This window comes from Tenrec ecaudatus, chromosome 18 (genome assembly GCF_050624435.1).
Source record: "Tenrec ecaudatus isolate mTenEca1 chromosome 18, mTenEca1.hap1, whole genome shotgun sequence".
In the NCBI taxonomy this organism is placed as follows: domain Eukaryota; kingdom Metazoa; phylum Chordata; class Mammalia; order Afrosoricida; family Tenrecidae; genus Tenrec; species Tenrec ecaudatus.
Window position 1 is genome coordinate 21,405,385 of NC_134547.1, and position 27,767 is coordinate 21,433,151.

General features: G+C 52.2%; 1 protein-coding gene across 1 annotated transcript; it reads right to left on the minus strand.

The window, feature by feature from the left end:
* Positions 1-209: 209 nt before the first annotated feature.
* DMKN (dermokine) lies at positions 210-27,317 on the minus strand. Its single transcript, XM_075536672.1, has 16 exons — positions 26,937-27,317; positions 26,522-26,686; positions 26,361-26,429; positions 26,061-26,111; positions 24,841-24,900; positions 22,891-22,932; positions 22,202-22,255; positions 21,033-21,092; positions 20,837-20,884; positions 20,595-20,642; positions 19,181-19,237; positions 18,772-18,819; positions 16,285-16,344; positions 2,485-2,529; positions 521-568; positions 210-248 (listed from the first exon to the last, which is right to left on the minus strand). The coding sequence occupies exons 1-16, from the start codon at positions 27,315-27,317 to the stop codon at positions 210-212; spliced, it is 1,275 nt and encodes a 424-aa protein (XP_075392787.1).
* Positions 27,318-27,767: the final 450 nt, after the last annotated feature.

Genomic DNA, 27,767 nt, shown 5'->3' on the forward strand with positions numbered 1-27,767 from the left:
TCTCAGCCTTTGGCCCTTCTTTGGCATCCACTCCTTCTTGATTCCTTTGTATTGCTGAGTAATAGAGAGACGGAGACCCGGATATGGGAGCTGTGTGTATGGAAAAACTCTTTATTGGATTTACAGAACCAGCCAAGGAAGCAGGAGAACCGGGTGGTGATCAGAGCTCATGTGAGAGCCCTCTTCCTTCGGGGGTCAGACGGTAATAGTCACTTAACATCAGGAGCTGCGCTCCTCATTCCTTTCAGCTGGAAGGAGAGAGGTTATGGTCAGATTGGGGGTCCCTGCCTGCAGGCGCTGGAGTCCTCCAAAAACAAGCCCGGGGGAGGGTGGAGGTAAGGAATGCCCCAGTAGCCATCCTCTTCAGATCTCAGGCACGGAGATTTTGCCTCACCTTTGGTGAAAAGAGATCACAGCCTCCTTCCAACGCCCCCCAATGCCTTGCTCCCCCCGCCCCCCAACGCCTTCTGCTTTCCTCTTATCCTCCTCTTTGTGCCCTCCTCGCGTTCACACCACTTACCTTAGGAAGGGCCTCCCAGTTGAGAAACGGGAGTTTCTTTTTGATAGACTGAAACAGAGGGAGAATACGAGTGATGTGAGAGGGGGCGGTGAACATTCGCTGAATGAATTCCCTCTAAGGCTGAGGGTGTTCTCTTTTGTTATGTCTGCGGCACAGCACCCCCGTTGCCATCAAGTTCATTATGACTCATCGCAACCCCCTAGGACAGAGTCGAACTGCCCTCTCGCGTCTCCAAGGTGGTAGTCTTTGTGTGAGCAGACTTCCACATCTTTCTCTCACAAGGGTGGCTTTTAAAAAAATTGTTTTATTAGGGGCTCATACAACTCTTATCACAATCCATACATACATCAATTGGGGAAAGAACATTTGTACATTCATTGCCCTCATCATTCTCAAAACATTTGCTTTCCACTAAGCCCCTGGCATCAGGTCCTCATTTGTCCCCTCCCTCCCCACTCCCCGCTCCCTCATGAACCCTTGATAATTTATAAATGATTATTTTGTCATATCTTGCCCTGTCCAACGTCTCCTTTCACCCACTTTTCTGTTGTCCGTCCCCCCGGGAGGAGGTCACATGTAGATCCTTGTAATCGGTTTCCCCTTTCCAATCCACCTTCCCAGTATCATCACTCACACCACTGGTCCTGAAGGGATCATCCGCCCTGGATTCCCTGTGTTTCCAGTTCCTATCTGTACCAGTGTACACCCTCTGGTCTAGCCAGACTTGCAAGGTAGCATTGGGATCATGATGCGGGGGGGGGGGGGGGAGCATTTAGGAACTAGAGGAGGAAAGTTGTATGTTTCATCGTTGCTACATCGCATCCTGACTGGTTTGTCTCCTCCCCGAGACCCCTCTGCAAGAGGATGTCCAGTGGCCGACAAATGGGCTTTGGGTCTCTGGTGGCCTTTTACGGTTAGCAGAGCACTTGCTGCCGCACCTCCAGGGCTCCCTGTGACTGCAGTGAGAGTTCATGGCATCTGAGGCCTTAGTCTGCGTCTGCTCTGTGCTTGCTCTGCAGACATGGTTGCCCAGCAACCTTGCCACGTAGATGTTCGGTGGTCATCCCACGTCACAGATGAGGAAACTGAGGCTCAGAGCTCGGAAGCCAATTACATGAAGTCGCACAGCTAGGAAGTGCCAGCCTGAGATCCAAGCTCGAGTTCCAGCTCTGTCATTGAACTTGCCTTCAGAGTTTAGGTGGGCAGCCTAGCCTGAGACCTGGTTTCTTCATAGAGAATGGGGGCATTAAAAAATTGTTTTTAATTAAATTCTTCCTCTGCAGGAATTGCTGTGTGTGTGTGTGTGTGTGTGTGTGTGTGCGCGCGCGCCCCTGCTCCCTCGATGCCATGCTTAGAAGCAGGGATGGAGCTGTGACAGCCTCCTGGACCATCATTGTCAACAACATGTCAAGATGTCAGGCAGGAGCCAGACAGGGCAGTGACTTGCTCCGGTTGCTGGTGAGTCTATTCTAATTCATGGCGACCCCATGCATGCAAAATATTATTCTGCAAAGGGTTTTCCTTTCCACAGATTGCTTGTCTTCTGAAACACACACACACACACACACACACACACACTGCCATTGAGGTAATTCCAACTCTTAGGGACTTTATGGGACAGGTTAGAACTGCCCCCCGGGGGTTTCCAAGCCTGGAACTCTTTATGGGAGTAGAAAGCCGCCTCTTTCTCCTCAGAGCGGCTGGTGGTTTTGAACTGTTGACCATGTAGCTATTCATAATCACACTCATAACCCACTAGGCCACCCTTCTGGATCTAGATGTGTTCAAACCATCGGCCTTTTGGTTAATTGTCCAGTGGTTAACCAATGATGCCACTCAGGGAGTCCAGCTGCCCCCTACATTTCAGGGGAGACCCAAAGGGCTAGAACGCGGATGTGATGTCAGCGCATTCGGAAATGTATTGAAAACCCCCAGGTAGGATGAGAGACGCCCAAGCACTTTACCTCAAAGAGGGCATGCCAGTCCAGGAATTCATCGGGATTAAGAGCCTGTGGGGAGAGAGGGGAGAGAGAGAGAGAGCCCAGAAGAGGGTCAGTTCCAGGGGGGACCTAGCTCCCACCCTAACTCTTTGGACAAGGTGGGAGTGAGGCGGTTTCGCAAGCTCTCTCTAGGTCTGTTCGATCGAGGAGGCAGCTCTAGAGAATTATACTTACAGATTTCAACTTTTCCAGGTGCAGGAATTGAGGATTAAAGGCCTAGGTACAGAAGCAAGAGCAATAAGAACGTTGCTAAAGACCAGAGAGAGAGAAGAGGTGCGTGACCGGTGTGTGGGAAAAGAGCTGGTTTACCTCGGGCTTTGCTGCGTAAGTACCAAGGGTGCTTTCCTCCTGAAAGGGAAAGGCATGACATTGATCACATGCTCGCAAGCCCCTCTCCCAGGTTCCTCTTCACTCGCTTCTGCTTTCATCCCCGCCCAGTCCCTGGCCCTGAAACCATTCTCCACTACAGGACCTCAGTAAGCCCCCATGTTCCCGCCATGCAGATGAATGACGGGCATTCAAGGGGAGGTGGAGGGGGTGCAGGAGGGGATGAGATATGAGATAGCGAAGCAGAAACCCAGGCCTGCGTCTATTCTAGTGGGCAGGGCAGAAAAAAGAGCGCTCTTCCCAAGAAAAGCCAGCAAATGTTGGTTTACAGTTGACTTAATTCTTAGAGCAGTCTACTTGGGGTGTGCCTGAGACACCCACATTTAACCCATAAAGCTGGGTGGGGAAGATTACAATGCTGGTGGAAGTCAAGGTACAGGTAACCTGCTGGCCTTTGAGGTTGGCTTGTTTTGTGACTCAATTGCCACCAGTAAGTTGGAGTCACCATGTCCCTCTTCCACTCAGTCACTGCCCCTCCCCCTCCCCCCGACCTTGAGCCATTCCAACGTGTCACTACCTTTTCCCCCCACCCCGGAGCTTTGTCATTCGTTCCTCAACAGAGGTCAACCAGCTTAAAGCATTAGCTGGATCCAGATGTTTAGACCGAGTCCTGATTTGTTGGATTTTCCATTGAATTCAACTTTCTTTTTTTAAGCGGGGAAAACTTCATTAATGAATCAAGCCTGCCAGTTCCTCCTGAAAAATGTTACACAACTTGAAAATGTTACACAACTCTGGCCAAGCAAGATGCATTTTCTTTCTGAGCAACAAGTAGCAGATCGGACAAGTGTTGGCCGCTTCATCAGCCGCCCGCCAGGCACCCCAGTCATGAACTGCACTTGCTTGGACCCTCAGCAGGCAAGTTTGTGACACTCTAGCTTAGGCTTTTAAATTCAGAACTGGCACCCCAACTTTGGGATAAGTTGGTGGGGCAAAGGAGGTCTAGATTCCTCCTGGCCTGGAGATTCAGAAGAATGCCCGCCACAGTCTAGGCTCCAGAGATCACATGGAGCTTTCAGTCGCTTGGAAACCATCCGCAGGGACAGAAAAGAAGCAAAACATAGGCGGTACCCACATGACCAACCTTCAGACCCCCATCTCCTCCCAAGATCCAGTTAGCCAGCTACCACCTCACACTTAACCATCCCTCCCAGGAAGCTCGGCATCTCCCTAATTGTCTTCCCCGGGATGCCACCTTCCTTTGCTCAAGCCCCAGGTTCCTTATTCAGCCCCTGGGAGTGTCCAAAACCGTGAGCTACTTATCCAATAACAGAAAGAAAGAGAAGTGGGGGCGGGGAGGGAATGGGGAGAGGGGGGTCTAAGGAATGAGAAGACGGAAGCCAGGTGATAATGCTCACCTCAGAGCTACCCAGGGCAGCCCCCTGCACAGAGTGGACTGCCAGGAGAGAGAGGATGGCCACCGCTGAAAGAACTGGGACCTTCATGGTGTCAAGCTGAGGATGCTCTGAGGCGGTCCTTTATATCCCCCAGGAGACAAATGTGAGCCAAAATGGGATCCCCACCCCACTGACTCATTCCCAGCTCCTGTCACCCACCCCCAGGGCTCTGGGAGGGAGAAGAGGGGACTGGCTGCTCCGCACCTCCCTTGGATTTCTCAACGCACATTCTGCCCCAAGCGCTTGGAAGGTGAGACAGCAGGGGAGCTCCCCACGCAAGCGGGGTTGGATGGAGACAGGTCGAACCTGTCCCTCCCAGGGATGGGCAGGAACACCCAAGCCACATCTCCTTTTGCCTCTGCCTCTTTTCCTTTCATCCCTCCTTCCTCGCTTAACATTCAGGCTCATTTCTCGCCCTACTAAAGTAAGCCTTAATCCCCTAAGCCAGGCATTGAAAGTCTTCCACGGTCTAGCCTCAGCCTACCTTTCTAACGCTGGTCAGACTCTTCTTGGACATACTTCATGTTCTAACCAAACTGGATTCTTAACCAAATACACTCCTCTTTTTCCTGTGCTAAGCATATATCAAAAGAGCCCTGGTGGCGTAGTGGTTATGCAGTGGGCTCCTGACCTTGAGGGGTCAGCAGTTCGAAACCACCAGCCTGCTCCATTGGGAGAAAGATGAGACTTTCAACTCCTGAGAAGAGTTACAGGCTCAAACCCACAGAGGCCCTTCTACCCTGTCCTAGAGGGTCACCATGAGTGGGAACCAACCCAATAGCAGTGAGCTTCTGGAAGCATCTGTCTATGACATTTCGGACTCCTAAAATAGCCTGTCTCACTTCCAGTTCTCAGAATACAACAGCCATCTTGGAAAAGAAAAAAAAAATTTTTTCCCCTGATTTTCCCCTATCATTCCCCATCCCCACCTTCTCTCCTCCCACCCCGCCCCCACACATACTAACTCTCTTAGAGTTGTCATATCAGTTCCTTTGTGTTGCTTCCGTGCAATGCCGAGAGTAACTTATATTCTTCTCTTATTTCCCTTAGAACATTAAGTTTGTTGAGGTCGAGAATGATATCTTTTTTTTTAAGAACTATATCTTAATCCCTGTTACATTTCCCTGGCACCATGTGTTACACAAAGTAAAAGAGGCGTCGATATTTATTAGACTATTAGACTGAATATATTAAAGTTAATATTCAAGCATCCTTCCACCAAATGGTGTACCTTCCTCCTTCGCGGTTTTTGCCCTCCGACTTCCTAGACGCAATCTTTTGGTCCACCATAAGCCAAAGCACGAGGCAACACATGATCAAGAACCGATGACATTGGAGAAAGACCATGCTGCACTGGGTGCATTAACCAAAAGCAAGGCTCCTGGAGTTGACACAGTACCAACTGAAATGCTTCAACGGTTGACGAAACACTGGAAGCACTCATTAGTCTCTGCCAAGAAATTTGTCAGACAGTTACCTGGCCAACTGACTGGAAGAGATCCATATTTGTGCCCCTTCCAAAGAAAGTTGACACAGCAGAATGCAGGAATTACCTAACCGTATAGTTTTTTTCTGATTAAAACAGGTTTATTAAGAGTTCATAAATATGAAACCATAAATACCAAGGCACCATATTCATCAATACTTTTATGAGGTTTGGGGGTGAGGGGCTACAATTTTATGATTGGCTTCCAGACAATCAGGAGAGCTATCTAATTATCAAGATCTCATACAAGTAAAATTGTGCTAAAGATAATTGCAGCTCTATGTTTATAGGGAGCTGCCAGCTAGCACTGGCAATGCCAGATGGCTCTTGACCGGAAGGAAATAATACCAGAAAGATATTTACTTGTGTTTTGTTGACTGAACAAAGACATTTGGCTGGGTGGATCATAAAAACTACAGATCACACCGAGAGAAATAGGAATTCTAGAGCATTTCACTGTGGTCAGGCAGAACCGGAACAAAGACGAAGAGGCAGCCCTACACAGAGAACAAAAGAGTACGGTTTCGTTTAAAATTTTTTAAAAGGTTGTATCCTTTTGCCTTATCTATTCAGTCTGGATGCTGAGCAGTCGTCTGAGAAGCTAGACTATCTGAGGATGACTGAGGCATCAAGCTTGGAGAAAGGCTTATTAGCAAGCTGTGCTGTGCAGATAACAGCCTTGCCGGCTGAAAGCGATGAGAACTTGAAGCGCTCGCTGATGAAAAGCAAAGACTGTAGCCTTCAGTATGGGTTGCTCCTCAATTTAAAGTAGGTCCAAACCCTTTCCACTGGACCAAAGACATTATGATTAATGGAGAAGACTGTCAAAGCTTTCGTTTTGCTTGGCTCCACAATCAATTCCCAGGACACTACAGTCAAGAGAGCAAATGACGCATTGCGTTGGGAAGGTCTGCTATAAGAGACCTCCTTAAAGTGTTGAAGAGCCGGGTGTCACTTCAAAGACAAAGGTGCACCGCATCCCAGCCATGGTATTTTCAGTGACCTCATTTGGACAACGAATAAGGAAGACCGTGAAGAATACAGCATGAACTTCAAAAACAAACTAATCGGCTCCTTGGAAGTAAGGATAGCAAGGTTTCTCACGCACTCTGGACTGATTTCAGGAGAAGCCGGTCCCTAAAAAGGACATCATGTTTGGTAAAGTAGAGGGTCCGCCAAAAAGAGGATGACCATCACGGAGATGGATGGACGCAGTGGCTGCGACAGTGGGCCCAACCATAACAACCGCGAGGCTGGCACAGGACCGGGCGGTGTTTCGCTGTTGTACAGAGTCGCTGTGTGTTGGAACTGACTAGACAGCACCTAACAGCCACACCTCTTCGTCTCGGATCATCCGAGAATTAACTATTTTGAGTTTAAAAGACAAGGAACAGAGAAATAGACAAAGTTGCCTAACCAGATCTCGAAGAAGGAGCCCTAGGGACATAGTGGGTTCAAGCCAGGCAGAATTGTCAGTAGTTTAAATCCACCAGCCACTTTGCTGGAGAGAAATGGAGCTTTCTGCTCCCACAGAGACTGGCCATCTCCGAAACCCACAAGGGCGGGTCTCCTCTGTCCTACAGGGTACCTAGGAGTTGTAATCCACTTGATGGCAGTGAGTTTGGGAGTTGACTTGAGTTGACTTGAGTTGAGATCAGATCTGGGCAGCCTGAACTTCTGAGTGCCCACTCCATTGCTTTATCTCCCCACACTCCACCATCTTGGAAGTTAGATCACCTCAAAGTGACAAAACATCCTAATCAAGCAACTGTCTCCACAATGAAACTTAGATGGCCCAACCCATTCCTAGCATAATCCAATAGGGAGGGGCTGGAACATAGACTGGTGTTGCCAGAGCCGAGCAAGACCTTATCTAAGAATGGATTGCTTTACCCCAGCCTGATGCAATGCGCATTGTTGACAGAGTGGGAGGGCTAGAGGTCATTCGTGGACGATCTTTATGAACTCTAGAAGCTGGGCATTTTTAATTTTATTTTTATTCATTGGGATTTAATACACATAACATATCACTCCATATTTCCATCACGTCACGTAGAAGTGTACAATTGCTACCGCAATCCGTTTCCAACCATTCTTTGTCTACATGGGCTCAATCGATATACTGTCCCCAACCCAGGTCTCCGCGATCCTGTTCCTCCTCAGCCTCCGGGAGTTCCCGTGTTTTTATACTGGCAGCTCCCCCTTGGCAGAAGAGGCAATTCCTGAAGAACACCCCCTAAGCACAGGTAACTCTGTGACACTGGGTGCCCTGGGAAACTCAAGGGGACAAATGAAGTGGGAAACTGCAATGGGTGGAGTACACCCCAAAGGTTTTCTGGAGGACATCAGATGTTATGGATAATAAGTTCTTATTAATTGATTAGCAGTGACTGAGGGAGCGTATAACCCACCATTCCATCAGCATGAGTTCAACACCAAGAGTGGAGGGAATGAAGAATCAGAAGAACTGATAGGGTATGATCAACTACAATTAGACATGGTAATGGAGGAACACTTAGACATGAGTAATCCAAAGCAGAGATCATCCAAACACTATCATCTGTTTATCTTTAGAGTCTCTGCTGGTTCTTTTGCAAATGGCCTTCTTATTTACCTCGCCACCTGTGCTGTAAATCACCTTGATGGGCAGCTTATTGAGGGCTTACTATGTGGCAAGCATGGTGCTGAGTGCTCTGTAGGCATGGTGCCATTGAAGTGTTGCAGCAATTAGGTTGAATAGGTATGATGCTGCTGTCGCTAGATGCCATCCATTCCGTTCCAACTCATGGTGACCCTTTCTACCGACAACGGAGCAGACCCCTGCCGGACCCTGCACCATTCTCACAGTCTTGCTGTCTTTAAGACCAGCGGTTCTCAACCTGTGGGCTGTGACCCCTTTGGGTGGTCGAATGACCCTTTCATGGGGGTTGCCTGATCCATCACAGTAACAAAATTACAGTGATGAAGCAGCAACGAAAATAATTTGATGGCTGTGGGGGTGGTCACCACCACATGAGGAATCTATGAAAGGGTCATGGCATTAGGCAGGTTGGGAACCCCTGTTTCAGACCATTGTTGGAGCCACTGTGTCAATCCATTACTGAAGGTGATATTAATAGGTTATATAATTTCTACATTCTGATTGATCACCTTTCATTGGAATGGGCATGAACATGGGTCTCTTCTGTTCAGTTGGCCAGAGAGCTGGCTTCTAAATTTCAGATGAGTGAAGGACTGCCGTGTGGCACCCATTCTGCCCAATTCTGGGCCCAGCTTGGGCTTCTTCCTTCAGAACCATTGTTTCTTGATCATAGGCTTCCTTCTAAAATAGTGGAAAGTTGACTTAATTTTTTTTAACAAACCAAAACAGTGACTGTCTATACCTTTCATCTTCCCCAATGCTTCCTAGGTCATTCAAGTTTTGCCCCAAGAGCCCTTGTATATTGGCAGCTCAAGACTTAACTTCTGTGGTTATTTTGTCAGCTGGAGACATGGCAGGCATGTTTTTCCCTTGTGGTTTTCCAACTCTAGATCTTTGCACGTTGTATTATGACACTTTATTTTGTCTTCTCAAGCCACTGTTGGAAATCTCTTCCTCAAGTCTTTGACTTTATCACTCTCCTGTTTGCTTTTGCTACTTTACATTCAAGACCAAGTTTCCGAGTCTTGTTTGAGATCCATCTTGGCCTTGCCTTTCCTTTCTTTTAATGACCTTTTGCTTTCTTCATGTGTGACGTCCTTGATGTTGTCCCACAACTTGTCTGATTTTGCTCATTTGTGTTTCAGAGCATCAAATCTGAGGGCAGAGGAGAGGAGAGGGGAGGGGAGGGGAGGGGAAGGGAGGAGAGGGGAGGAGAGGGCAGGAGAGGGGGGAGGCAGGGAGGAGACGGGGAGGCAGGGAGGAGACAGTCTCTAAATCCAGGTGTGATGTACTCAAGATCATGGGCTTGTTTTGATTTTATTCAGCTTCAAATTAAACTTGTCTATAAAGAGTTAATGATCTGTTCTGCCCCTGACTTTGTTCTGACTTTGATATTGCCCTTGGCTTTGATATTGAGCTTCTCCATCATCTCTTTCCCCAGATGCTATCAATTTGATTCTTGTGTGTTCCATCTGGGGATCATTTCTAGCATATCTCTGACATTACTTCTATCAAGGGTGTATTTTCTATCTACCGATCCTCCTTTGTTTCCAACCTTTGCCTTCCAGTCACCAGCAATTATCAGACATGTTGTTTTTAGATGTTTGATCAATTTCAGTCTGCAGAAATTGGTAAACATGTTCCATTTTTCATTTTTGGCACTAGTGGTTGGTGCATACATTTTAATAATTGCCATAGTAAGTGATCTTCCTTGTAGGCTTATGAATAATACCCTCTCTTGAAAGATCTTTTGATGATGGATGTGACACAATTCCTCTTCAAATTGTCCTTCCTTCCATAGTAGACGATATGATTATCTTATTCAAAATGGTCAAATGAAAAAAAAAACAAATGGTAAATAATCAATACCCATCCATGTACCTCGCAATTGTCTAGGATCTCAATCTTTATACACTCTATTTCATTTTGGGTGATTTATCGTTTTCCTCGATTCGTATTTCACACATTCCATATGTTAATTATTAGCATGTGCATAAATCTGTTTCTTCTCATTGGAAGTCATTGCCACATTAGCAAATTCAAGGCCCCAGAGCTTTACTCCATCCGGGTCTTTAACGCTGCTCTGCTTGGAGGAGGCAATGCTTCCCCAGTTGCATCCAGAGTGCCTGCCGGCCCGAGGGGCCTATTTTCAGGTGTTCTATCACATGCTGTTGCACAGCCGTTCATAAAGGTTCACAGACCTCTTTTTTCTTTTTTTTAAGCAGATGGCCAAGTTCAACTTCCTAGTCTGTGTAGTCTGGAAGCTCTGCTGGACCCATGGGTTACCCTGTGGCATATGAAATACCCATTTCATGGCTTCCAGCATCAAGCGACATGCAAGCCACACCTGTACGACCACCTGCTGGATGAGAGGCAGTAAGGGCTAAATGCTGTACATGCCTGATGTCATTGATACTACCTGCCAACCGCATAAGATCGGCTTGATAAGGACCCACATTTTATACATGGGGAACCGCCGCCTAGAGAGGCTAAATAACTTGCCAACATTGTCCAGCCTCGCAGGGTCAGTATTAGAACCCTGGACTCTCTGATCCCAAAGCCTCTGCTATGCTGTGGAATAGTGTCCCACAAAGAACTTTAGCGAGCCCATGTGTGAGTGAGACCCACGCAGAGAGAGTTGTAGATGGGGACACTGGGCCCACACCGGCACCTTTCCCAGGTGAGCCTTAGGTGGTAACTCTGGTGCCACTTTCATGGAATGGCCAAATGAAAACAGCCCTAAGAAGTTAATGGCACTCAATGAGCATGCGTCGTAGAATGAGCCTGCATTGCCGCGGTCTTAGACGCCTCTGGCAGTATGAACATCTTGCCATATCAAATATGGCCCCGGTGCTTCACATGGGCACTCTGTTTATTATCTCTGAATGCAAACCAACTAAATTACTTTATGTGCTCTACCCAACAAATAGTTTTTTTTTCCTATGCTGGAGGAAAAGCTGGCTGTGTGGGACTAATGGCTGGTTTTCAGGTGGCCTCTTCCCAGTGGATTTTCAAAAGTGGTTTCAACTGTATGCGCCGATATTCGAATCGAATATGTCTCGAAACCCACCTACACACCCTCCTGTACTGCCTCAGGAAGTTCGCCTTCCTGCGTGTCCAGTAGTTGGGCAGGTGGGGGCAGAGAGGAGTGGGAGGAGGTGGCCATTGGCAGAAATTTCGGTGATGGGCAGCAAGATGGATAACCCACTGGCGCTCCTTTGCTTGGGATGTGTCACCTCTCAGTAATGGCGTCGAGCAGGCTCACAGCGCCTGGTTTTGCATCTCCCTGCTGCCATGTGTGGTTGATTTCTTAACTCCCTGTCTGAGAATATCAGTAAACCCCTGTTTTCCCACAGGCCTACCCCCACCCCACCCCAAATCTGCCAGAACATGAGTGTGGGTAGGAAGTGAGGCCCAACCCTTATTGCTAAATGACAGACACACCTCGGGGCTGGGAGCTGGCTTTCTGGGTTAAGGAAAGAAACGAGGGGACTAGAAGGCTGGACACTGGTCTTGGAGACTTTGGTGAGAAGCCTAGAGATCCTGAGAGGAAAGGGTGTCTAAGGTGCGGGGTCCTGGAAGGTGACCCAGGTCACCCTTGTCCTGTCACGTCCTCCTTCTCCCCGTACTACTATCACACCCAAGAGATCTGATGCAGGTCTGGTTTCTTCTTTGGCCACCCATCTTCTCTCCGTGTGTGTCCTTCCCTTAACCTTCTCCCAGGAAGACTTCCCGAATGCCTCCCACTTAATTCTGACCCCTCCTTCCATCCATCCATTCATTCGCTCACAAGTATGATTGAGTCCCTTTGGCCCTAAGCCCAGGGAATTCAGGACAGACAAGACACCTGCCCTGTGGAGCTCACACTCCTGCATAGGATGCAGGTCACAATGATTTGTTTAAGAAGTGAGCAAGATAACTTTAGAGGATGGTGTGTGTCTACAAAGGAAATAAAACTGTGATAAAGATGGTTGGGTTTCATTGGTAAGATAACCTGGGGAGACACATCTCATTTAAATCTGGTAACAATTAAAGAGCTGTGACGATCTCTGATTCTAAGGCCAGGGAGCCCTTCGGTCCTCGGAGGGCCATTTCTTGCCAGGTCTGAGATGAGACCCAAGGGGAGGACAGAGCCACGTCACACAGAGCCATGCAGGCCAAGCTGAGCAGCTGGGGTTTTGTTCTGGGCTAATAGGAGGCTTTGTGTCCAGGTTTCTTTCCTGATGGTCATGGGAAGGGATTACAGGGGAAGAAACACTGAGGACCCCAGGAGGCTGCTGCAGAGCTCCAGGCAGGAGAAAGACCTCACCTTCCCTTTGATCGCCGGACTCTGTACCACGAGGCACCCTGGCACACAGGGCTGACACTTGGCTGCTAACTAAAGAATTCAAGCCTCCCAGCAGCCAAATGGGGAGAAAAATAAGGCAATTTTCTTCGGTAAAGGTTTGCAGCTTAGAAACCCTCTGGGCAGTTCTGTGTGGTCCTGTGGGGTCACCCGTGAGAAAGCAGGTCCTTCAGGCTCAGATCGTACCCTGCCCCAGGTGTTCCCTTAAACTTGAAGGTCCGGGACCGTATTGACCACTGCAGTGTCTCCCTCCCTGCTCTCCGTTTTCTGACCCCACCCCAGGAAGCTAGCTAGGAGTGTTGATAGCGTGCCCTTCTTGTGAGCACCCCATGTTCCCCTCCCTGTGGCGGTGGAAGGTACTGTAGGTATACAGGGCCCCGTAGGTACACGGGTGGAAACAGTGAAGATGAGACGACTACATACAAACCAATAGCTACATATCTAAGGCTAGACGGATGTGGTAAAGGACACAGGGATGCAGTTTGGGCTCAAGGTCTCTGACTCATCAATGGTGGGAGGCTAAGCTCTGGGGGTGGAGCAGTGACCAAGGAAACCTGAAATCTTGGAGGGAGCCACTTAGGCTAGCAAGGCACCCCTTGTGCTCCAAGCCAGTGGCTCCCTGTGTCCTTTCAGGGATGCCAGGTAGAGCGGGCACAGCGGTGGGCATGCCATGCCAGCTTGGTTGGCCTTTGATCTGGTGGCTCCCCTTGTCCTCGGGTTCCGCGGGTTGTGAGAAGCAGGGGTTGGGCCTGGACCAAGAACCCCGGATTCACGGATATGTGAATGGCGTTGGATTTTTCTGCCTTCTGCTCTGAGCATCTTGGAACCCCAGAGTAACTGGCATATGATGAGGTACCAGCTCCTCACTCTCCCCATCTTCCTGGACACGTAGATGCCACCATACCCCCTTCTGCAAACTGGGACTACTGCAGGTTCAGTAAACCTGGTATTCAGCTGCAGGTTGGAAAATGTAAATTTTTTTTTTTTGCGATGGCAAAACTGAGACACAATAGATACGCCGGCTTTTTTATTTTTTTTACTTTTGATGGTGGTTGGGTTGAAAGTTTACAAAGCAGATTGGTTTTATATTCAATAATCCTTCCATATTTTGTTGGATGACAGAGGCTGTGATCCCCACACTGCAACAGCACTTTTGTCTTTGCACACACACACACACACACGTGTTTCCCATTTATTTCCATGTGTCCTTCTTGCTACGCTAATTGTTTCTGGTCAGGGCCGAAGCCTACCATGTGTCACACCACAAAAAAAGGCAAAAGGTCTCCCTGTTAAGTCACTCTTTCATCCCACCCTCCTCGCCCCACCCCAACCCTGGCCCAGGCCATCAACACACTAGTAAAAGAATGACACCGGAGAAAGTTTCGGGGAAACAGGAACCATGTTTTATTTCCGGGAAATAAACTCCAAAGTAGGAAGTTCATCCTCACCCCTTGGCGCGGTGACCAGATTGTCAAATGAAGGGAATGAAGAAAACAGCTGGTTTTGGTCGGATGAGAGCAGTGGTCAGGGGAGCCCACAGTGGGCTAGAAGAAACGAGGACAGATGAAGCAGGTCCCCAAGCTAGAGGAAGCAGGTGTCGCAGTCAGGCTCCGGCTGGCACAGGGTGGGAGAGCTGGGGGGAGTGGGTGTCACAGGCCCCTTGGCAACTGGTGTTCTCTCAGTAATGATGGGAAAGAATCTTCTAGAAAGAAAAAAAAAGATCACATGAGCGCGCACGGCCCCTCCTGGGCCTGTGGGAACTCGGCGTCCTTTCCTGGGCTTCTCTTGGCACACCCCCATCCCTTGCTGCCCCTCTGGTCCGCTGAGGTGCCCTCCACGTGGGCTCTTCGCCAGCTCACTCTCCTGTAGGTTCCTTTTCCTTGACCCAAAGCCTCACCCCGGCCCCGCCCTCCCAGCTGTTCCTGTGTGTGAGCCCACTGTTGCAGTCGCTGGTCCCGTCCACCTGGTCCAGGGCCTGCCTCTTTGTCGCTGCCCCTCTAACTTCGCCACGCAGGATGTCCTTCTCCAGGGACTGGCCTCACCTGCTAACCATGTCCAAAGTCTGTCAGCCCGAGTCCCGCCATCCCTGCCTCTAAGGAGCATTCGGGCGGCACATCTCCCAAGACAGATCTGTTTGTTCCTTCGGCATCTCGCCGCCTCCATGTGGCCCTTCCCCCGGGCACGCCTTCATACAGTGTTCATACTGGGTATCCTGGGTCATTTTCTCCAGCGTCTCCATGCCAGACTCCATCCCTCCCCCTGAGCAGTGATTCCGGGTCAGCCTCCCAGCCGTCTGCAGTTCCCACTGACACTCACCTACCAAAACTTCATCCACTGCAGCAGGCCAGGTTGTGCCCGGGAAGCCTGTGAGGACAAGGAGGATGTCTGAGTAGATGTCACCCTGCCCCCTCCACACCTCGGGCCGTGGACCCTTCTCTCGGGAGGGAGTTTCCCAGCCCCCATACTCACCGAGGAAATCAGCGTGGTCCCTCCCTAGAAACAGAAAAGTCAAGCCGGGGATGGACCTCGCTGTGCTTGGCCATGACCTCCCACCTCAGGTCACGTTTCTTGCATCTGGATGGGGACACTCGGCCCCGGGTCTGGTTCTTGTTTTTCCATAGCAGATTAATGACCCCCCCCCAGGACGCCTTACTCAAGGGGGGCATCAGAGATGACCCCTGGACACACACTGACCGAGAGGAATGGAAAGAGGGTGGGTGGGTGGGCGCCCCTTCTACTTGCCAGGGAGCTCCAAACTGGCCCCAAGTGACTGACACTCTGGAGACCCACACCTTGTGTGAACTGCACCTTCATCTACTTTCAGTCAGGGTGCTGTTCCTAATTTCCCGCTGGGAGGGTCCTCTCCCCGGAGCCCGGGGCTTCCTCTTCTGAGACACAGGGTCCACAGCCAGCCCCAGTAGGACTGAGCTCCTCACGCCCTGACTGCAGAAGAGGGACTCTTTGCAATCGAATGGAGCACCATTCTTCATACGATCCATATTATCACTCATGGTGTCCTTGGTGGGATGAAGCATGTACTTCGCCCACTCAGCACGTGTTCCGGGGCTAGCTTCCCATCCCACCCCTCTGGGAAGTCAGCATTTACAGACGAGGCAGGGGAGAAACACTCCCCCCCAAAAGTCTGTTGGCATGTCATGACTGTTGTTGTTGTTTTTGTTTTTAATTACATTTTCTTTTTTTCGAGCCTCCTGCTCTTCTTTGAGGGGAAGCGGCTTTGCGTGCTCTCCGCTGTGTGATGCGGCGCTGTCCCCTTGGCAGTTTTTCAGAGGGAGTAGGCGGGGATGCAGAGTATTGAACCCTCTACCCTACTCCTTCCAAAGGCTCTCTCTGGAAACGGGTGTCTCCACCAAGGATGGGGAGGCGGGACTTCTAAAGGAAGCAGCACTGTGCTTCAGCTAGCCAACTGAGAGGTCGCTGTGCGCCCCCCCCCCCACAGAGACCCCACCCCCAGCCCCCGGCAGAGCTGCATAGTAGCTGCAAATCTTACCTTAGCCGGGGCCTTGCCACCATAGGCCGTCGGAGAAGGCTGCTGGTTATGATTGGAGTTCTACGGAGGAAAGGGGGAGGGAGGGGTGAGGAGAGGGAGGGGGGCCGGCACTGTGTTCTGGTGGACACAGCCCACCTTCCTAGCCTGGCTGGACCTGTCTTAAAGTCCCTGCTTTCTCCTCCTCGCAGGACATGTGTCTCCTTCTTCCTTCCTTCCTTCCTTCCTTCCTTCCTTCCTTCCTTCCTTCCTTCCTTCCTTCCTTCCTTCCTTCCTTCCTTTGCATCGCCTCTAGCCAGCCAGCGTCCACACCCTGACCTATAAAGAATGATGGTGTCTGAAACTCACAGTTCTGCTTTGTCCTGTGAGGTCACTATGAGTCGGCATCAACTCATGGCAGTGACTTTGGGGTGTTTTTGTTATTGTTGTTGTTGTTGTTCAATATCCCTCCCTCCACCTGCTCTTGGTACTTCCCGCAAGTGGTACTTGAGACTTTTTTGAGGCCAAGAGACGAATGTCTAAGTCAGGTTGTCCCATGCACTACCGCAAAGTCCGACTCAAAGTCCTCCTGTCTAAGGTTTCTGAGCCTCAACCTCTTTACGGGAGCCAACAGCCTCCTCTTTCTCCTGCCAGAGAGCCAGTGTGTTCAAACCACCAACCTCAGCAATGAGCAGGCTGCTGCTTTACCTTCAGCGCCACCAGCCCTCCTTAGGTGGGCCCACTGATACACATAACCCACTTCAGAAGTTACAACTGCCACCTCTGGCCATCCCGGGTCAGACTGAGAAAACTGGAATAGGGGAGTGAAGGAGAGAGAGCCGTACCGGATAAGCACCATCTGCCCTCTTCTGCATGGATCGCGGCTGTACACCCTGCGAAGGGGAAAGAAGCAGTTAGTTCATCACCAGCCCTTGAGTCTTTGGGGGCTCCAGCATCTCCAGGAATAGCAGCATCCCACCCACCCCACCCTTCTCCGAGGTCCGTGACAACTGCTTCTTGCAGGGAAGGCAGTGAGCCTGAAAGAAGCCAATGACCCAAATATATGTAGGACACACGTTTCCACACTTAGGGCGGGGGAGCCAGGGTAGAGAACCAGGTTTGACAAGCCCGCCTTCGCCCAGGCACCTGAACCATTAGCAGCTCAGGCAACCAATGAGTGGAATCCCTGAGGATCCCACACCTTTCGCCTACACAGAGCCGGGTAGGCTGGCTAATCCTCAGGCAGATGAAACCACTAAAAACTAGTCACACTCTTCTCTCCCTGCCCCACCACCTCCGAGAGGCAGGGAGGAAAGTAGGAGCGGTGGGTGCCAGAATTTTGGATCCTGCCATCAGCACGTTTCCACTGGGATGAGAGAGAGGGAGGGGTGGGGGGAGGGAGAGAGAGAGAGCATGTCTTCTTAACTCCCATGTGACCTGTCTGCCTTCTCCAGAGCTGACGGTTCACTTTAACCACCACCACCCGTTCCAAGGTTATCCCCAATACTGAGGTCACAAACCGGCCTTCCACAGTCCACCAGACATTTCTTTCTTGATCTGCATTCATGTAGTTTTATTTTGCTTGGTTTATTGACATTGCATGGTAACCACTACAAATCCGATTTCTGGCTTTTTTCTTTAAAAAGCAGATGATGTGGACGCTGGTCTGACAGGCACACATGACAAGACTCGACTGGAGAACTCGGACCTCCCCCTTGGCACGGCCCAACCGTCCGGCCTCATGTGCCTGGTCCACATGCACATGTGAGTGGGCAACTCTTGCCCCAGTGCCCAAGGGCTCTTATTCCCAACGGCATGGGCCTCTGCAGGACCCAGGAGCCTTGCCCAGCCCTCCCAGGACCCAGACACACAGCCTGACTGGATTGCCACCAACTGGACACTGACTTCCTGCTTGTTCCCCTTTAGCACAAGAGGCAAAACACACCGAAACCCACTGCCATCATGTCACTTCTAACTCATAGAAACCCTATCTAGGGCTCCCCAAGGCTGTGAACCTTTACAGAGAGGCTGGTGGGTTTCCAACACTGCCTTTGTGGCTGTCCAGCATTTACCTGGTAGCATCCCCAGGAGAGTTGGCCTGTATTCTAGGTCCCCCCACCTTTGAGGTTCTCCTCCTCTTATCCACCCTCCCACCCCCTCATTACCCACCTGCTTCCCTCCAGCCACACCAAGGCCAGTAGGAATCAGGAATAACCACAGAGCAGAGACAGTAGCCTGAGGCAGCTCCAGCCCCCAGGCCCTCCACCTCTGTCTTCGTGAAGACCTCTCAGGGATTCCTTCCTCAAGACTCAGCCATGTCTTCTCTCCCCACCTGCCCCCCACTCACGGTTGCATCAGAATAAGAAACTGGGAAAGGAAGGAGGCCCCAGTGCAGGGAGGGTGAGAAACCAAGACAGAATCAGCACCCCGCTTGCCAAGGGCCCATAATCCCATGTTCCCACGGAAATGAGGTCTGAGCCAGGCGGTCAGGTGAGCTTCTTCCTCCCTTACCTCAATAATTTCCTTCCAGTTCAAAAAGGGCGTGTTGCGTTTGAAGTCCTAGAGGGGGGGAGGAGAGATCAGTGACCCAACAAGGGAAGAGAATGCAGAGGGTGGTAAGGGACAGGCATGTGGTAAGGGCCAGGTAACTTTCCATCACAATGAAGCATAGGAATGTGATTTCGAATTTAGGTGTGTGTGGTTTCAGGTTAGAGGGAGATAAGCAAACCCAAGATTAGGGTGTTGGAGTTCAAGATGGTATTGGTGATAGGATTTGGGCAAGGTGACCGCTCTCAGAAATGAAAAGAGAATGTTTGGTCAGGTAGGCTGGGACCCAGGGTGACTCCCTCAAGGGGAGGGGTGGGCAGGGTGGAAAGAGACAAGGTGACCAGAATTCCAAATTCTTCAAACAGGTGCACACCTCCCAGAGACGGCTGATGTAGAGGAGCGCGCGGGTGCTGGGGACTGGGATCTGGCCCTGTGGGTGAAAGGTAACAGGCAGATTACCAAGGGGTCCTCCTTTCTGCTCCTCTAGACCCTCTACCCCTAGTCCAGTAGTTAGGTCTCAGAATTTCCTGGTCACTGAGGTTTGGAGAAAGCTGGCTCTCTGAAGAGATAACCAGAAACTCCTTGTGGACACAGAGAGGCTGCATCTCTGGAGCCACTAGCCCCTGGCCCTGACACACACACAGGGCCTTCTGCCCCCGATTGCCCTACTCCTGGTAAAACATTATTTTCACAAACGCCTAGGATCGCGATTCGTCCCCAGACCTCCGCATCTTCTCACCTGCCCTGCCACTTCCAGCCAATTCCCAAAGCCTATTCCCAAACCTCTTCCCCAGGCCGACTAAGCTGCATTCCTCATGAAATTCCTTGCCAGCAATTAAAACTCTGATTTCTAGCTTTCATGGAAAAAGCGAGTGTCACGGTCACACTTGTCTGACATGCTTGCCTGACAAATCCTCAGCCAAGAGCCTTGACCTCCCCGAGGGACACGCATGTCCCACTTGTCCAGACTCAAACCCCACCCCACCCAACAGCTGTGGAGACATACGGAAGGTGCAGAGGCTCTGAGCATGGGATCGGATGGTTTATTTCCTTTAGGGGAATCGTGGACCAAAGCCAGGGTGGGAAAGATTTCTGCTCTAGAAATCTGCAGGAACCCACTGTTGCCATCCAGTGAAATCCAGCTGTCCCCACTCAGACAAGAGAGCCCTCCAATCTCGCCAGGAATGTTATTTCTAGCCTCCCTCTCCTCACTCCCCACCATGGGGATACTCTTCAGCACGCATGCGCGCGCGCACATCACATCGCGTAAAGGAGAATGGGGTTCTCCACTTCCTTCACAGCTCATCTCCATCCGTGAAGCTCCGCCAGACTAATGGATGCTGGCCTATTAGCTTCACCTGGCTCCTGACCCAGTGTATCCCCCACCCAACGACTCTGCTGCCCCTCTGGCCTCCTGGGAGTGAGGCCTCCTCACCCTCTCCCTTCCAGGTCCCCAAAGGACAACGAGGGCTCACAATGTTGCTCAGTTCTAAATAGTAAGACATTCTTGAGGTCCTCGGCTCCTCTTCTCCCCAGCTGTGTCAAACGCCCCCCCCCTCTTTCAAGGTCTCTGCTATCCTTCCCCAAGTTGTTCGTTTGTTGTTGTTTTGTTTGTTTGTTTGTTTGTTTGTTTTTAGCATCCACCTAAATGCTTTCTTAGTAGTCATCACTCTTGTGTCCCTGGCTCAGCAAGTCGGGGTTTTGCTTTCTTGTCTCGATCCCTCTCCCACAAAGATTGGGGTGGCACGCCCAGCCGCCCCGCCCCCTCCACGATCGATGGCCCTTACCTTGTTTATGGCGTCCCAGTTAATAAAGCCCAGCTTGGATTTGAAATTCTGCAGAGAAAGAAAGAGAATGCGGCATAGGCAAAGCGGATCGGATCGGATCGGACGAAGCTCTGGACCTCAGCATCAGAGAGCTGTGACCATTGGTGCAGAAAGGTCACTTCAGACTGGGGGGGGGGGCGGGGGGCATGGGGCAGCGTTGGTCTTCCAAAGGGAAGAACACAGAGCATTCTTTCAGAACTCACCTGCCAGAGACTGCCAAACTTGAAGAGCTGTTCGGATGCCTGAGGGTCCTGCAGACCCAGATGGAAAACAAGATGAGAGGGAGAACCCACTTTGTGGGAAAGAGGCAGGGGCCGGAGGCCTCGGTGCCCACAGGACAGGCAAGGATGGTTGGACGCCGTGGGCCCAGCCCTGGGGGGCTCTGATGTTTCCACTCACCAAAGCGTGGCTTCCACTGAAGACTTCGCCTCCTACATTCTCCCTGTTGTACCCTTGCCCCTGGGTGAGGGAAAGGGGAATGAAGTGCAAGGCTTTTACACCCCGACCCTCAGGCCACCTATCACCTTGCACCTGGCCCACGCCTCTTCACTTTACTTAAACTCCTGTCTGTAAATCCACCTTCTCTGTCTCTCAATAGCACCTGCAAACCCCACTGCCACAAAGCTGTCCTCCAACGACTTGCTCTCTGACACCTTGTAACCAACCCCCTTAATTCTATTCTGCTGCCGCTTGTTTCCATCTCTCCCCCACAAGCATCACTAGTCATGAGAGCAGCTAATGTGTTTAGCCCCATCATGCCCTGAACCCCATGGCCCTTCCTGGGACCTTCTTCTGTGGGGGAGCACTGCGCTTTACAGATGAGCAAACACACATTTAAAGTCATCCAGCAGCCGCCCTGGGACCGGTCTCCATGTCTGACTCTAGTGCCTGGACTCTGTACCACCTTGATCGGAATCATGCAGAAAGGTCTAGCGGAAGTATGAGGTGTTGTTTTACCTCTGAGGATGCGCAGACTCAGAGAGGCCAGCTGGTGTGCCTGAAGACACACAGGTAACAAGTGACCGTGACCGAGCTGGAGTGTGAGCCCTATCTTTGAACTCGAAGTTCAGTGACTCTCCCCCTTTCCACCCTGCCTTCTTAGGTGCGATGGTTTCGGGGGTTTTTTATTTTGTTTTGTTTTGTTTTAAAATAACCCTTTGGCCAGTCTCCTGTTGTTTGTGTCTGCTCTTAAGCTCATCAATGTGATACACGTCAATGAATTGAGCTACGTGGATGGGCTCTCAGATCCCTAATCTCGTGTCTCTCTCTCTCTCTCTATATATATATATATGTATTTTTTTATCAGCGATGTTATTTGTTTAGACTAATTGGGACTGTTTGTCTTTTCTTAAAAATCATTTTATTGGGGGCTCTTATAGCTCTTATCACAATCCATACATCAATTGTATCGAGCACACTTGTACGCATGCTGCCACCATCATTCCGAGCTGGTCTCTTCATGAGGAAGACCCAGATTCAGAGTAGCTCGCAAGCATAAATGGATGCTTCTTTCCCCACTCCCTTCCATTCTCCCTCCGACAGCCAACCCTGGCCGCCCCCAGGCTCACCTGGTAGTTGCCTGGAGAGTCCCCCAGAAAATTACTGCCTCCGTGGCTTAATTCCTGTGGAGAAGAGGCGGGCAGGTTAGAGGTGACCACGGCAGGGTTTAGGTGACGGATCCCTGAATCAAGGGGCAGAGGCTTGAACGTGGCAGAGGACGACTCAGGACCCTGTGAAAGGTAACCTTTCTATCTGGGCGGCTCCACCTCCCTTGGCAATCTCGCCTCCACCTCCTGTGACTTGGATTGTTGCTCATTAATGTTTCTGGACGCCATCACCCACTCAGTGTATGGTCATTCATGCAAACTGCCCGAAATCCAGAAGGGAGGGCCTTTGCCACCAATGCCAGAGTGAGCCCGGGCGGTCGTGCTGTGTGGACTCAAAGGGAAGGGCCTGTTTGGGCTGATGCTTTGTTTGGGCCAAAAAGGTGTTGCCAATGGCTCATGGCTGCAGGTGCTGAGTTGGCGAGTGAAGGCTCCTACATCAGAGATAGGCTCCTCTTGGGTTCAGCTCACAGTCTTAGGTGGGAAGCAGACCCACCCATTCCTCTTCATTCTCAGGCTAAGGTGTGGAATGATCGGTTCCCTGGCGCCCTCTATTAATGTGGCTGCTCCGGGGAAGATTGACTCCGGCCCCCACCACCCACCCACCCACCTCTCCGTCAACAGTGTACTCTTGCGGTCTCCCAAATTCTTACCCGGATGCCGGAGTTGCTGGCGTCTCCCTGCCCTCGAAATCCCTAGAGGACAAGACAGTGAGTGAGACACAGATGGTCATGCCAGGTCCGGGAGCCAGCCCACCAAGGAATGTGTTGAGCAAAGACAATTCCTCTAAAAACTCTAGTGACATTCTTTTTTGAAACTTGTCGAAATAACTCTGAGATACACGTGGAAGGATAAATAACTAAAAATCAAAATGAAAAGCTACGGGCAAAGATGATAACCAGCAGGTGAGAACGCGATAACCAGCAGGTGAGAACGCGATAACCAGCAGGTGAGAACGCGTCGTGGCAAGCATGAGTGTACTGTAACACTACCGTAAGTAAAACAGTGTGGCACCTTCCCAGAACAGAGGGAGCCACTGAACGAGAGACAGTTCCCACAGCGCTCCGTGCGTATTTTACAAGTGGCGCGTTTAGCCAGTGGTGGAAGTGACTCCACGCACGAAACGGGGAATGTAAGTTCGGTACTCGCAGGAGTGCCAGCACTTTCCTTAATCATGCCCAGCCTTCTTTTAGGACTTGGTTTTGTCTGAGTTTTCCCCCTCCTGAGTTGTCCACGCGGCTCTGACCCAAAGTGGGGGCTAAGTCTGGTTGAACTGAGGAGTGGCCTAGACAGGATACGGAACCACAAATTCCAGGTGGATTCCCAAGTTAGAGTGAAACCATGAAACTGTCGAAGCGTAAGCGACGCTGGAAGAGGATGAAGATCATTTATGAAAACACCCAGAGCAGAAGCCAGCAGGGGAAGGAGGGGCAGGTAGAAAGACTGACAAAGTTGACTCCCTGCAAATGGGAGACTTTTGATCTAGCAGAAACTAGAAGTCCCAGGACAAACTGGGCGGCATTTCCTCCAAGCCCACGGGCCCATACATTTAGGACCCTTCCATAGGAAGGACTCTTAGCCTTCTCAGCCTCACCTCTCTTCTCCCCGTCTGGCTCCCACTTGAAACCCAGAATCGTGGCCCCACCCACACCTGCTCAATCAATCGGAACCAGGATCTCCCTGAGTGCGGCAGGTGACTCATGGGCACTTCGCGAAGCACGCTCGTTTCCAGAAAAACCAGAGAGCAAGGTCCTCTTTCCAAAACACCTCCGTCTGCCAGAAGGCTCACCATGGAATGCTGCCAACCGGCCAAGCACCGAACCTCGGGAACTTTTGAAGGGGGTTTACAGGGGGTGTCGCACAGCCCCCAACTATGGTGTCAAGGTCACGGCTATCGCGGAAGGGTCTGTGATTCAGGGAGCACCTCAGGCTTTGGGGGAGTGTATGTTCCCTTGCTTCAGCTCAGATTGGCAGCCCCCTTAGACGGCGCTGAGAAGGAGGGCAGCGTGAGGCCCCGGGGCAATAGTGGGTCTCCCTGTGAGGGCTGGGCCCCCAGGTCTGCTCTCACCTGGCCCCCAGATCCTCCAGACAAGCGGACCTCGCCGCTGCTGCCGCTGCTGCCACCACCACCTCCGCTGCTGCCGCCGCTGCTGCCGCCACTGCTGCCGCCGCTGCTGCCTCCTGGGTTTTCACACTGGGGGGGGGGCGGTAGGGGGCGTAGGAAGACTTAATTGGAGCCTTGGTGGCTCGTGGATTACACACTGGGCTGCTCACCACTAGGGCAGCAGTTCCGCAGCTCCCCCTCCCTCCCCCCCACCCCCACGGCCATCTAGGCTGGCTGCACCCCGCTATCACAGACAGCACAGGGACCCCTCTGTTCTAGCCTGTGGGGGCGCTGTGAGTCCGAATGCACCTGGTGACAACGAGTTTGAATTTTTAAAGGCCAGTCCTCTCCCCCCAATCCAACCCCATCCCCCAAATCACAGCACGCGAACCCCAGCCATTGCTCCCCCAACCGCGAAGGGGTCTGACGGTCTCCTGCTTTTCTTCCCACCTGTTTGGGGGCGACTCCTGCACACCCTCGCAGCTCACTAGACACTCACCTCGGGTCTATGTCCGCCACCGTTCCCCCCGCTGCCACCAGAGGAGCTGCTGCTGGAGCCCTGAGGAGGAAGCAGGGTTCATGGCGGTCTTCAAAAGGGATCCAGCCGTCCTCAACTGCACTGTGAATGCTTAAACTCCCCATCTGATTCCAGCCGCTCCCCAGGCTCCATACCCCTGGACATGTGTGATGATTTGGGGGTCCCAAGCAGTCGCCCCCACCTACGTGCAGAACGCTCTGGGGCCCATGGAAGTTTGTCCCTGGCCACCAGGGGTTAGCCTAAGGCTCCTCCTGCCCCCTCCAGCCTCACCACCACCTGCCTCTGGGCAAAGTGTCTTACCTGGGAGTCTGAGTAGCTGCCTTGATTGAAATTCCTGTCTAAGGGTGGGTCCTGGATTCCGGGAAGAGGGGGTGGTCAAAAGAGCAGTCAGTGAAAGTGCTGGTCGTACTGAGGTTGCTGAGTCTCCTCGTCCAGGTGCCCTCAGCTGCCAGGTGTGACCCCTTCACTCCAGTCCCTCTCCTGTGGAACCAGCCCTTGGCTCCCCACGCAGCCCTCCCACCCAGCATCTGGGGAGATTCCTGGGCCACTGTTTTAGTCCGCGTCACCCACCCCACAGCTGTGTGAATGTCCTTAGGTGCCCAATCTGGGTGGCCTGGCCCACATTCTTCTGGGAGGTACCAGGGCAGAAAGCAAGCATGCTGTTTTTCTGTGCCCACCTCCCTTCTAACGCATGCCATCCCCCTATCTACACTGAGCTTTCAGGGCTTGCCGGTCAACAGGAATAGCTCTCCACTGAGAGCCGGGGTGGGGGAGCTGCAGAAAGCGGTAGGGCACCTTGTCTGGAGAAAGCAGAGCACGGAGTCTTTAGGGGACAGTGTTTGGTTGGGACTGGGAGGGTGGGGAACAGGCTGAGGGAGCCCCAGGTTGACATTGGCCAGCCAGGCCGCCCACTCCAGTGGCTTTGGGGGAGACTTAGGAGCACCTCTCCTCGGTCAGAACCACCAGAAGCCTCCATCTCATTGGTACCGCCAAGAAAGGAACAGAACTCACCCAGTTGGACCCTGAGCTGCTGCCACCGCTGTTGCTGTCACTCCCCTGGGAGTTAGAGCTCCCCTGAGGGGCAAGAAGAGACCAGAACCAGGTGAGAACCTCGGGAGTGCCCCCCACTTCCTTTCCCCACGCCCTCCCTGTGCGGTGTCGCAAGTGGCCCCTCTCCTTACCCCGGAGCTGCTGGAACTTCCGCTTGGGCCAGTGGGCTTGGGGTTGGTGCACTGCAGACGGAAGGGGACGCGTGACTTTGGACAGCTCGGTCAGCACCAGCTCCACGAGCCCCCCCCCCCCCCACACCTCCGGCCTCCTCTGGGCCTTCTTTTCCCTTGTCTCTGTTTCCCCCCTTCTTCCTCCCTCCTCTCCGTCCCCATCTGCCCTCCCCAGCCTTCCTTTCTTCTTCCTCCTCGGTCTTTTCCCTTTGTCGCCCATGCTCTCAGACACCCCACCCCCAGGCTCCCTCTCCCTTTTACCTCCACCTTCTGGTTGTTGCTGCCTCCGCTGCCTCTCACTGAGTCATAACCGGGCTGGGCCACAGCCCCCTGCAGGGAGGAAGAGACCGAGGGTGAGGTCCGGAGGACAGAGAGAGGATCGGGGAGTCTGAGTTGGAGCGGGGGACAGTTGGCTAGTTTACCTGTACGTTGCTACCATAGTTGAACGAGCCTCCGTGGCCTCCTGGGACCCAGGAGCCTCCCTGAGAGTTGGTTCCAACACTGCCACCTGGACCGTTGGGGTATCCATTGCCCCAGGGAGCCCCCGGGCCTCCAGGATTCCCCTGCATGTGGCCACTGAAGCCTCCCTGAGGGACAGAGGGCCCGTAGCTTCCAGATGGTGGCTGCCCGTTAGCTCCCTGCAAGGGCACGCACCGGCTCTTAGCAACATAGTGACCACAGCTAGGGGGGAAATTTAGGGAGTTCCACGTGGGAGAGAAAAGCAAGTGGCCATCAAACGGCCTCCCAACCACCGTGAGTGGGACACCCAGTCATCCCTGCCAGCGTTCCCTGGTTGACTCAGCCTCTCCGTCCACCTCCGGCCTCGCAGCCACTCACCCAAGCACCGTTGCTGCCCGGCGCCCCCTGCCAGTAGCTGTTGGCAGCGTTCATTCCATGGCGGATGATGGTCTCGGCCTGTCTGCCGGCCTCCCCCCCAGCATTACCAAGAGCATGGGCTGCTTCCTCAACCCCACGGTTGATGGCCTCTTCCAGCGCAGGATACCCTGCAGCGCCCCTGAGCCCAGAGCCAGCTGCCTCTCCAGCCCCTTGGCCAATGGCTTGCCCAACTCCCTGGCTAGCGGCATCTCCCATTCCATGCCCAAGGGCCTCCCCAGCACTGGCCGCAGCGCTCTCTCCTCCACTCAGGAGTGGGATGGCCCCCCCACTGCCCAGGCACAGGGCCAGCAGGAGGCAGGCCAGGGACCCCTGCAACATCATGCCAGCCTCACTCCCTCTCCCCCCCTCTCTTTCTCTCTCCTGTCTTCCCCTTCCTCCCACCCAGGTTTAGTCCCTGCTGCCCTCTCTGCCTCTGCCGCTGTGCGCTGTGCCTGTGTCCCTTCCCTTCCTCCTAATCCCTGTTCCTCCCTCCCTCTGGGTCAGCAGCCCGCTCTGCCCCTGCCCACACTCCCCTGGCCTCCCAGAGTTCTCCTCCCTTCTGTACTCCTTATACTGGGGTCTGGGAGGAGAAGGTGGCAGGGCTGGGCAGGGCCAGTCCCAGCCCAGTCCCTCCTCCGTGACTCAGGGCCCAGCCGAGGGCTGGGTAATGAGCTGTAATTGTAAGTCGGTGTTGAAACAGAGAGGGAGCCATGAGATGAGATGGGGACAGCAGCGTTCCAGTTTCCCAACCCCAGGAATTTGGGGCATAGGGTGGGGGTGGGGGCATCTGAG

Excerpts from the sequence above, each read along its gene's own strand:
- DMKN (XM_075536672.1), bottom strand. The coding sequence starts at position 27,317 with ATGATGTTGCAGGGGTCCCTGGCCTGCCTCCTGCTGGCCCTGTGCCTG. Across the intron at positions 24,901-26,060 it reads GAAGTTCCAGCAGCTCCGGG|GGCTCCAGCAGCAGCTCCTC; the intron begins GTAAGGAGAGGG and ends CTTCCTCCTCAG. Across the intron at positions 16,345-18,771 it reads ACTGGAAGGAAATTATTGAG|AACTCCAATCATAACCAGCA; the intron begins GTAAGGGAGGAA and ends TTTCCTCCGTAG.